This window comes from Ictalurus furcatus, chromosome 17, assembly GCF_023375685.1.
Source record: "Ictalurus furcatus strain D&B chromosome 17, Billie_1.0, whole genome shotgun sequence".
Lineage (NCBI taxonomy): Eukaryota > Metazoa > Chordata > Actinopteri > Siluriformes > Ictaluridae > Ictalurus > Ictalurus furcatus.
This window is the reverse complement of record NC_071271.1, coordinates 11,766,564-11,778,586: the sequence shown is the minus strand read 5'-3', so window position 1 is coordinate 11,778,586 and position 12,023 is coordinate 11,766,564. Positions and strand designations below refer to the sequence as shown.

Below are 12,023 nucleotides of genomic sequence, written 5' to 3'. Positions count from 1 at the left end.
CTAATCATCAGAAGCCTTAAGTTCTTGATCAACTAAAACAGGTGTTAGATTTTGGTTGGAGATCTCAAGGAAGAGGGTTGGTGACCACTGCTTTACTGTATCGGCAATGAGAAGTGAAACATAATGGTAATGTTTTTGGACCTAAGGGCTTGTGAACAGGACAAGCTGCTTCTCAAGTGTAGGAGTTGGTTTTGATTCTTCTTCTGCACCAAGATACCCAAGCTTAATTCTCAGTGCTTGTATCATTATTTTTTATTTTCATGCACTGGATTAAAAATGTTACATGCCAAAATGCAAAACAAAGAACACTGAAACTGATTACCATTTGAGTATAATGAACTAAGTTGCATAAGTTTGATCATCATCCTGTCAAGAAGCTTTTATAGTTCCATGAAATGGTCAATAGTTAAATAATAAATGTTTTTAATTCATAAGGTTCCACTAGAAACCCACACTAACGTCTCAAAGTTACAGTTAATGGCCGATCTGTCTTTTTGTGATTGTGCCCCATTCTAGACGAAACATAAAAGCAGTTTCGTGTTCATTTAACCGTTTAATGAACGGTTTCCCATTTTAATCAGCATGGAAAATGCATATTATAAAACATGCAAAATTAAAATCACAAAAAGGTTTTATTTGAGGCAGTTTTATTTTAACTCCAATGTTAATTCCATGCTGTTTCTCTAGAAGAACAATAATACAGATTCTTTATCTGTGGCTCCAGTCAAATTTCCAGTAGTAGTACAAATTAGCATCAAATTAAATATGAACAAAAAGTACAGAATAAATTGTAGGCAATATATAAATTTAGGGGAAGAAGGGAAATAGACTATTTCATATACTTATGAGAGCTTAAAATCAACTTTATTAGTGCTTTTTAATATTTTTCAAACAGCCAATGGAGACCTGCATTTTAAGTTCTAAAAGCAACAAGGCTCCTTCAATTTTAGAGCTGCAACTATCCATCCACCATCAGCCTATGTGCATAATACAGTATTTTAGCACAGATTACAGTCCGCACCACTGCTAAGTATCACTACGTAACTCCTACTTTGTGATGTTAAGCATTTTGCTCCACATGGATAAAGAAACTTGCAAACTTGCTCTGAAAAACTAAATTGACAAAAAGAGCACTTTATTTTTGACTTGCCCTTTCCAAGGTTTAATCATTTTAACTGCATTTGATAATTGCACTAACACAAATATTACAGCTCCAACAACTAATAGCCTAATAGTAGACATATCAGTAATAGTAATAAAAGTTAATTTTGCAATTACATTAAGAAAAAAACTCATATATCCAGCAACTGATAAAATGTTGAGGAACAAAGCAAATAAACTTAAAAAAAAGGAACATTGTACCAGGACACACACACAAAACACAAAAACGAAACAAACAAACAAAAAAATCTCTAAGCTCTGCCCATCAGAAATTACAGTTGATGTCTGTTTCAGAAGTGGTTTCTTGTTTCAATTGAAGGGATAATAAAAAAATGAATATTAAAAATAAAACAAATAACAAAAAAAACCAAAAAAAAACAAAACAAAACGGAGGCATCAAGCTGTTGCGTGTCATTCTTGAGGTTGGGCTTAGTGGCCACCTTTATGATGGGCTTTGGGAAGGGGGCGAGTGGGCTGGAGTCTCATATTGGCTGTGATGTTTCACTGGTTCTCATCCTCCACATCTTGCAGCGCCTCTTTATTCTGTTCCTCACCTGCACATTGAAAAAATACATCAACATATCAGAATTCAGCATGCGACTTTCTTTGAATTGTGTATTTTAAGATTATGTCCTGACAGCAGCAAACAGCCAATGCACCAATAATCAGAGCATGTTCAACCAACACCAAAGCACTTCTAGTGGAGAACGCATGCAACGAGGAGAAATAAATCATTAACAAAGCAGACTGTGGATAAGGGAAAAAAACAAACAGTACCCAAGTGATCGATTCTCACACACATTCCTGTGGACTTGTACAACCAAGTGCCAAAAATGTCCACAAAATCCAGTTCTTACTTCGAACCATAACCAAGGATGCACAATTAATGATGGTTATATTTAGATGACAATTGTATAAAGTTGTATGTTAAATTCTCCAGCTGAATCAAAAGGTTGGTTGAGAACATTTTCTTTTACAGTTTGTCAACTGCAGACTCCAGAGGAAACACAGCATGGCAGTTGTGAGAGTAATTCCTGAACTAAATATCACACTTCACTATATTTGTGGGACACCGACACCCAATCGTACATGGAGGCACATCATGTATGGAGATACACTGACGATAAAAACGCTGTTGTAAGTTTCAGTCATTAATTGCAGAAGCCTATACAAGCAGTGACGCCATTTTGTACTGGAACCCGGAAGTTAGCATCACACTGGTTCCCTCGACACAAACCAGTAGGATTTTCCCATAGGCTTCTAGATTATCACAAAAAATAAGCTCTGTGATCAACAAAAGTTTACAATGCTAACATGTTTTCTCCATCAAGATAATTTTCACAAATGAACACAACCTTTATGAAGTTTGAAGCCTAAATACAATTGGCAGAAATAAAAAGCTAACCTTATGCTATAAATGAACTACACCACAGTTGCATGACTTCAACGTCATCATCACTGAGCTTCTGACAACTTTTCCAAACTTGATTTAAAAACAGCTTCCATAATATGGATTTACTCTGTTGGGTAAAAAAGGTAATGTTGACAAACAGTAAACAAGAAATTTATTTTCGTAGACTCTGGGTATTCTGCTAAAGCTAATGGTGTCGCATTACATTTAATGTCCCAGACAAGGTCTTTAGTCCCGTTTAGTAACTTGTTAGCAACCGCCTTTTTCAATACACATAAAAGCTTTAAAAATCATGAATGGGGTATTAGTGGCATATTTTATGTCGTAGAACAAAACATGAAAATATTTTGAGCTCGTGTTCACCACAGACCTTATTTCAGTCTTTTAACCAAAATCCCATTCAAACAACCCATTCAGGATGATGGAACCGGAAGGGCTAAAATGCTAACTCCTTTCTGGGTTTTGGCATACAAAAGCCACTTTTCCACTGCATGGTACGACTCGGCTTGCTTTACTTTTCCAAGCTTGCATTTCCACTGCAGTTTAGTGTCACCTCAACACGGGTGCCGTCTTCCACTCAGGTACTATCCACAGTGAAAACCCCCCAAAAAGCGAGCAGAGTCGAGTCGAGCCGTACCGTGCGGTGGAAAAGTGCCAAAAATGACATCATCCCTGCACCACTCTATTTGAGCTGTATCTGTTTTACCAAGGGAGGTATTATAATGCAGATGATTACGAACAAAATCATTAATTTTATCCCAGTACAAACTAGCAATACCCTTAGTTTTTCCCCCAAGTCTGGAAAGTTCAAGATGCCCTGATCTTACTTTGTCTGAATTTGATTTGATACCAGGCACAAACATCCTCTTATTCACTGAATCAACTTCCTGCAATCTTCTGCTGCCAAGCCATGTGAAACATCAATGGTACAATGGCAGTGTGCTTTAAGAGTTCACATGCAAGATCTGTCGTGTGAGTCACAGCAACATGCATTCAGTGATAAGTCCACTGCTAATCAATGTAATATATAAACCTGATAACAGACAAAGCCATGTGTTATAGTAGTAATACTGAGTAGGGATGCACTGTTGTATTGGCCAATAAAAGCAGTTATCCGTGCTATCTGACATCAGCCAAATGTTTAAAAACAGCCAATGATCAGGGACGATTATATCCTGTCGATCAAAAGGGGGACAATTAACCTTTACCTCATGCTGTGTGTGAAGAAAATGTCTCTTGTGTGGAATTATTTTACATTGGGTGACATTGACAGCAGAACTGCAATTTGTAAGCTCTGCACTGCTAGAAATTCACGAGGTGGAACAGTTGCTAAAACTTAACACATCTAATCTGATTACCCACCTTAAAGCTCAACACGAGAAGGAATATGACGGGTTCGTTACAGCTAAAGCAGAGGATGCTTTAGTTAAAAAGGGACGAGCTTCATCCCATCCAAAGGCTACAGTTACTCTGTCTATAGTGCAAGCGCCTGACAGCACGAGAACATTCAAACCAGACACCAGAAAAGCTCGAGACATTACTCAGAGAATAACGGAGTTTATTGTGCTTGACGTTCGACCAATCTTCGTAGTGGAGGACACGGCTTTCAGCGACTTGTAAAACACCTTGAGCCTCGGCGTTATTTTGAAGAAGTCTGCTTACTGGAGAACGTATTCAGTGTGGCGGATGATAAAGTTATTCTTTACATTTCTTTTAAAGTTGCGTACTTATCAGAAATTTGAATCAAGGTATTAAAAAACCATCAAACTATCTATATTGGTAGATTTCATTCTTAAATAATCTGATATTTTGTATCGGTGCATCCTTAATACCGAGTGTTTTGTCCACAATGATGCAGACATGTACATCTGGGTTATCGTGGCCATTTGTGCAAGTCAGACACTTTATCCCTTTCAAATGGGCCCATTATGTTCTCCTCAATAGTACTAATACTGTTTCCAGTTCATGCACTACACTCACAACAGCAGTATTTCACAGTCAGTCTCTGTAAGAGACCATCAGTGATCATCAGATATGCAACGATACTTGCAAAGTACTCAGATGAGGACATCTGGTCATGTGAATTATCCACATTCTTGATTTTTTAGAAAAACTGTAACTATAGGTACTGTAAACCCATATGCTGCAAAAAATCTTAGCAAGTATAAGATCATTACGGCTATTACTAGTCACATTTACTCACTTCAGGCTTAAAATGGCCTTATTCTATTGGCAGATATTTTTTCTTTCTAGAAATAAACTTGAGATAAGCAAAATTATGTGCTAATAGATTAAGATCATCTCAAGCTTAAAATGCATAGAAATATCCGGAAATAGGCTTAGTAATCTTATATTCGTTTCAGATCTGATAAAAAGAAATAGTTGAATTTCCCTATATTCAAAATATTTTTACATGCTAAGATAAAGCAATTTATTGAAGTGTAGATGTGAATGTGGTGATCCAGCTATTTAATTTAACACATTCGTTCTGAAAGCAGAAGGTGTGCTGAGAGTCCTCGGCTAAGAAGAAACTTAAGTTTTGTAAATATAACAGCAATAACATTAGGCCCATTACTTGATTAACCTCCTAATTCTTTTGGGAAATTTTCACATCCGTATGTCCAGACTGAACATAGTTAAGCCACTACTCATTAGATTTTAAAAATTAAGCTTGGCAGCCCCTTTGAAATATTATATTTATTCATATAATTATTATATAAATATTTAATATGCTCTTTTGGGGAAAAAGCCATTAAAAAAAACATTTCCTGTATTCGTGTAAAACTTCTCGTTAAACTAGTTATTAAACTGTTTGTATACGGTTCTTTTAAACTTAAGTTTTGTTTATTTGCACAAACTAGTATGCTTGTTAGATTTCATCCTGCAGCTCATACAATTCATCAATTATTTTCCTTTTATGGGATTCATTTTATATCAATAGAACCACAATTCTCAACGTGGTGTTCAGTCAATTACCAAAATTACAATATTTATTATTAGACTATCTGACCCTATCTGGTCCCTTAAGCTGAATGAATTCAATCCAAACCACAATTACTCCAAACAAGTAGACATGCAAATAATGTAAATGTGTTCTGTGAGTGTAACGTGGAAAAACTGTACAAATTTTACGAGAATATCTAAATAATAGGATAATATTTATTAAATAATCTGTGCTGAGGAATTCTGTGCATTTAAAAAAAAAAAAAAAAAAAACAGTTAAAAAGGGTCCCTGGCTACAAAAAGAGTTTTAATTAAAAAGTTTGTATTTAAACCATGTACTTAAACCAGCATGCTTTTTAGATTGCATCTTGGAGCTCATACAATCCATTAATAATTTTCATTTTATGGAACTAATATTATATAGATAGAGCCACGGTTCGCAAAATGGGGTTCATCAAACAGTTAAAAGGGTCCCTGGATACAATGACTTTGAGAACCCTGAGTTAGAAAATGTGACTTTTGGCAGCAACTGTTCATATTACCAGATGCCCTCAGGTAAGCATTTACAATTATACTAATACTAACGGTAATTTTTAACCACAAACACTTTGTGTTTTCCACAACGAAGCCTCCACATCTGCAGACTCATATTTCTCATATTTTAATCTCCATAAAACTGTTAATATCAAGACATGCTTGAGACACACAAGTAGTTTTCTGAACTTAGCAAACCTTAGCACAAAGGTTAAGGTGAGTGTGTGGCAATGTGGTTAGCAACAGAGCAGAGCAAGAAATGGGCTCACTTACAAATACAATTTGTAGGCAATTAACTTAACACCCTTTAGGAATCTAAACAGTAAGAAAGGGGAGGGGGAAATGGTTAAGTGGACGACAAATACATTTTGGACAATAAAGATTATATAGAAATTTAATACAGACTGCAGAGATTGTGTGTTTGATATTGATCCTAATTTCTCCTATTCATAGCACGAATGCATTTCAAATGCTTTATTTAATCTCCCAAGTTACTGATTTATTGAAAAGGACACAATAAATAATATTTAGATTGTTGAAATGTTTTGCTGGAAGCACAGTGGGAACTAGTTAATGCATAACTAGTTACAATTCCTTAATTAACATGCACAAGGGCTTCCTATAGTTATTTACCCAAGTGATACGCAGTACTCCGTTTCTGAACATAATGTACAGTGAGTCATCTGTATTACTTTACTCACTGTTTACAAAGAGAAACGCAGCACTCGTTATTCAGAATTCAAGAACTGGACATACTGGTATCCAAGCAAACTTGAATAAAAATAAGTAGAACTCAAAGAAACATCTGATTAGACTCTCTTGTTAGACAGTTAAAATACATGATTTTGCCTCTATAATTAGGTGTTTGTGGCTAGCTAGTAGCTACTGTAGAGTAACAACTGGCACAATTTATGCTCATGGGAGCAAAGTGTAAGCTTTCTAATGAGACTTTTTATTGTTAGAAATTTTTTATGTTAATTTCCAAGTGGTGACAAAATGCTCTAATAAAAAAACAAACAAACAAACAAAACATTGTAGCCATACATGGAGAAATAAAGGTGCCCACAATGCCAGGAAACATGCAAGAAAATCTTGCATTTTTTCCCCCACTGGCACTAAAATTTAGTGCTGAGCGATACAAATAATATGGATATCGTGGTATATTGATGTATCTGCGATATCGCTGGTATAGTGATGTATTTTTTTGTTTGTAATAATTACAAATTAAATGGTACTGAATGGATGCCTTTGATTTGATGTAACTTAAAAAAATTCTTTGTAGGCATTAAAAGAATCGTCAGTCATTTTAACGGGTTTTTGTTTATTTTACTACTGTTTTAAATTCTACATCATGATGCGAATTGTGTATCACAGAAATGTCCAATTATTGTGATATATTTTTGTCATACCACCCAGCCCTACTTAAATTACACCATACAGCCAAAGGTTTCTGAACACCTGACCGCCACGCCCATATGTTCTTCCCCAAACTGTTGCCACAAAGACGGAAGCACAGTAGTACAGGACATGTTTATATGCTGTAGCATTACATTTTCCTGCCACAGCCACTAATGAACCCAAACATGTTCCAGCATGACAATGCTGCTGAGCACAAAGCGAGCTCTATAAAGACAAGGTTTGCCAAGTTTGGATTGGAAGAACTTTAGTGGCCTGCACAGAGCCCTGATCTCAATCCCACTGAACACCTTTGGGATAAACTAGAACGGCATCTGTGCACCAGGACTTCACACCAGTACCTGACCTCACTAATACTTTTGTGACTAAATGATCAAATCCCCACAGCCATGCTCCAAAATCCAATGGAAAGCCTTCCCAGAAGAATGGAGGCTGTTACAGCAGTAAAGGGGGAAGAGATTAACTTTGCAATTGGATGTTCAACAAGCACATATAGATGTGATGGTCAGGTGTCCACATACTGTATATTATATTACACTCCTGTTCCACTAATCTTCACTAATTTCTTATGGCTATCCTCTATTTTGAAATCAGGTGTGTGATGCATGCTGACTGCCTTACCGTCACCCTGCATATCTGAAGTCCATAGTGTCAGATTATCACGTAACAGCTGCATGATGAGTGTGGAGTCCTTGTAGCTTTCTTCACTCAACGTGTCAAGCTCAGCAATAGCATCATCAAATGCTGCCTTCGCCAACCTGAAACCAATAATAATCGCGTTACTTTGTTGTACTGCCTTCCCAATTAAACAAGAAGGTAAGATATTAGACACAGAGCTGACATTTCAGCCCGAGCGTTCTCCCAGCATTAGTCACTGCCGATTCCCAAGCTGTCAACACGTGAACCTAAGATAGTAGGAGCCAAAATGGGCTTCCTCTTTAATTAGCCTTTAAGGATAGCGCTCACAGTTCATCTGTCTGACCGTTTGACAAGCCATATAAAAAGCTCAACAATCTACATAATACAGTGAGAGCTTGGCAAACTGTGGGCTGCTTCTGGAGTTATATCTCAGAGCTGCATTTAAAAAATAATAATAATAAAAATGCAAAACACAAACCTGCATGCACGGTCAGGAGAATTGAGGATTTCATAGTAGAATACGGAGAAGTTCAAAGCGAGACCCAAACGAATAGGGTGTGTAGGTTGAAGGTCTGTCATTGCAATATCACTAGCAGCTTTGTAAGCAACCAAACTGTTTTCTGCAGCCTCCTTCCTGTCATTTCCTGTGGCAAACTCAGCGAGATACCTGTGGTAGTCGCCCTTCCTATGAAATCAGAGACACAAGCCAAAAGTGTGATTATGTTGTTATATATACACATACATACATGTGTGTGTGTGTGTACATACATATACATACATACATACATACATACATACACACATACATATATATATACATATATATATATACACATATATATATATATATATATATATATATATATATATATATATATATATATATATATATATACACACACACACACACATACATATACACACATACATATACACACATACATATACACACATACACACACGCAGCCATTCACCACTTTCGTTTGAGGCTCTTCTGAAAATTTTCCCACCGTTACATCTGGCAGCTTTTTAAAACATCGCAATGTGTGATATAAACAGTTTAAAAACGATATATGTTGAATGCTTAATATGTATTATGTCTAAGAAAATAATGAATATTAAAAAAATGGCAAGCAGCAAAATTGGGGATGAACAGTTTGAGACGACGACATCTGTTTACCAAAATGAATTACTATGATTAGATCCAATATATTAACCTATACATATAATCCTTTTTGATATAACCATATTAATCCATCCGTGAGGTAATCCCCATTTAAGAAATCCCTTTTTTGTCGTACCCTTTTCCATATGTCCAAAATAGCATTAATACATGTTTCACTTGCACCTTTTTACAAGATGAATTACGTACATTTTGTAGTAGAACACCTTGGACTCTCCTGAAGTAGCAGCTGGAATTAGGTGCTTGTCCAGCACATCGAGGATGTCATTGCAAATCGATTTCAGCTCTGTCTCAACCTAAATATGAAAAAGATTCTGACTGAGACACAGAACAAAACTGGCAATTGTTTTACGATTGGATTAACTGGATCATAACTCCTTACTGTTTGCCTATACTCCCGGATCATCTTCAATTTGTCCTCTCCTCCCTTGCTTTCTTCTTTCTGCTCGATGCTGCTAATTATCCTCCAGGATGCTCTTCTGGCTCCAATGACATTCTTGTAGGCCACCGACAGCAGGTTCCTCTCCTCCACTGTGAGCTCGACGTCCATCCCTGCCACCTTCTTCATGGACTCAACCATTTCTATAAAAATTAAACAGTGACTTAGCAGAGGAATCTTTGCACAGTGGTGTTTGTTTCACTGCAACAATAAATCTCTTATCCATTCATTAATTATTGAGGCACACTTGTCATGCTATGATTAGTGATTTCATATTTCCAATACTTGACAGATACACATTATGACTGAGTGCTTACAAAACAAAAATACACTACAGTAGTATTTTAGCATCAGACTGTTCGGATCCACTGCTTAATTCACATGTATGTGAACATATTTCCTTTACAACAGGAAATATACCAACAGCATTCAAGATATTCCACACCCACTCCGAATTTAAACATGACCTGACAGTACCTTAGCGATCAAGCGAAATGTTGAACACGGTGAAGCGTTTAATAAGAGGGTTTTTTTTTTTTTTTAAACTGTGGAGCATTTCTCCACATATGCACTTTAACAACGATGAGATCCTAAACAACTATATATGGTGTGAATGACGCCGTGTCGAATTCTACTGTCAGCAGCACGGACGGTGATGGAGAGCTCAGTCACATCTGAATGGTAGATTAAAATTATATTACTTATTATTCCTGATGGAGAGGCCTTGACTGTGTAAAGGCAGAGTTTGTTTCTTGATCAATCTGAGGTAGTACAACATTCTTGAAAAAAACAGCTCTAGTTGGTAAAGCATGCTTCCAAGATGTTCTTGTCATATAACTGAATTTGCACAGATTGCACCCTCTTGCACACCAAGCAATGGAGAGTGAGTTTGTTTTTAAAGAAAGAAAAACAATAATAATGTGCAGGAAAACACACTGAAACCATGCTTGCTCCTAACAAGCTGCTATTGTAAAGCAAGACCCATCCAGTGGGTATGGACATCTACACTCTAGAGAGTATTTCATTGGATGAACACAAAACTAGTGCAGGATGAGTCATCAAAACGCTGTAATCATTTTACTCAATCAAATCACAAACTATAAAAGCAAAGCGTGAACATATCCAATACTATTTTTTTTGTGCAGATATACTGCAGTGTCCATAACACTAACTAACTGACAGGCATCAAATAGCTCTTAAAAGACCAGTTTAAATTTCAGGGGCATTTTAAACTTAAGTTAAACTACCGTTTAGTGCATGGGAATACACTGACCACTATAGTAGACTGGACCCACTGCTTCAGATAGCAGTCACCTAGCCAGTTTGACAAAGAAAAATGTCCTCGTGTTCTCATTACTATTATCTTCGGCAATATATCTTAAATGAATAAAAATGACGGTTAACAGTGTTTCATATTACTTGGACAAGTTCGTCTAATTCACCTGCGTATTGTGGTTTTTTTTTTGTTGTTTTTTTTTGCACCAAGCTGAGGAGAAAGCCTCGTCGACATGCAGCAGCGTTGCTCTATATAACTCTCACTACATGAGCTCAGCCTGCTGCTGTACCTACTTCAGGCTGTAACCTAACAAGTTTGGAAATGACGTTACTAACACCGTTGCTGTGTTGACAACCGAGATTTATTCAAAGAGTAAACCAGCAGATTTGTTTAATCACGATTACTGCAACCTATAATTAAATCTATCGGTGTCAGGTGGGGTGTAGAGGTCTGTAACTCCCCCCCAGCACCACCCCACCCCCCTGCCTTGGCTAGCAACAGCTCGCCTCGCCCAATAACTATCCGCCATTTTGTCTGTTCCACTAACGTCTCCATCTTCATTCCATCCCTCATCGAATTCTGATGATCCAAGTAGTTTGTTCAGGCGAAACGCATTCACGTTAACCGACCCAGAAAGCAGGTTAACTACACAGCTTTATCCTACCTATTAACCAGTTTAACTAGTTGTTTACATTTGCTGCATAAGCTAGGTGGCTAAAATTAGCTACCAGGCTAACTAGCGCTAGCTAGGAAACACTACGCCCGAGCTAGCGTTAGTGTGAGGTAACAGGCTAGAGTTCAGATAACACCGCTTCTTTTAACATTCATCTTACCGTCATATCTCTCTGCTTGTTCAGCAAGCTTAGCTTGATATACTAAATCCTCCCGATTAGCCATAGTGAATAATGTGCGGAGAGTGGACTTCAGCGACGGATTTGAAGAAGAGGCGCGTGAGTGAAGCAGCAGGCCCTCGCACAAGCCAGCAGCTGCAGCCTGAATGGTACTGAAGCGCGACCGCCGG

The 12,023-nt window shown here is 37.2% G+C and overlaps 1 protein-coding gene across 2 annotated transcripts; it reads right to left on the bottom strand.

Annotated features, from left to right (window-relative positions):
- Window positions 1–234: 234 nt before the first annotated feature.
- On the bottom strand, window positions 235–12,023 carry ywhae1 (tyrosine 3-monooxygenase/tryptophan 5-monooxygenase activation protein, epsilon polypeptide 1). 2 transcript variants are annotated; one of them, XM_053646922.1, is made up of 7 exons: window positions 11,836–12,023; window positions 9,670–9,869; window positions 9,477–9,583; window positions 8,583–8,789; window positions 8,087–8,223; window positions 6,323–6,364; window positions 235–1,715 (listed from the first exon to the last, which is right to left on the bottom strand). In XM_053646922.1, the coding sequence occupies exons 1-6, from the start codon at window positions 11,897–11,899 to the stop codon at window positions 6,357–6,359; spliced, it is 723 nt and encodes a 240-aa protein (XP_053502897.1). In that variant the 5' UTR covers window positions 11,900–12,023; the 3' UTR covers window positions 235–1,715; window positions 6,323–6,356. The 2 variants fall into 2 exon arrangements, with proteins under 2 accessions (XP_053502897.1, XP_053502896.1); XM_053646921.1 differs by lacking the exon at window positions 6,323–6,364 and having other exon boundaries at window positions 11,836–12,020.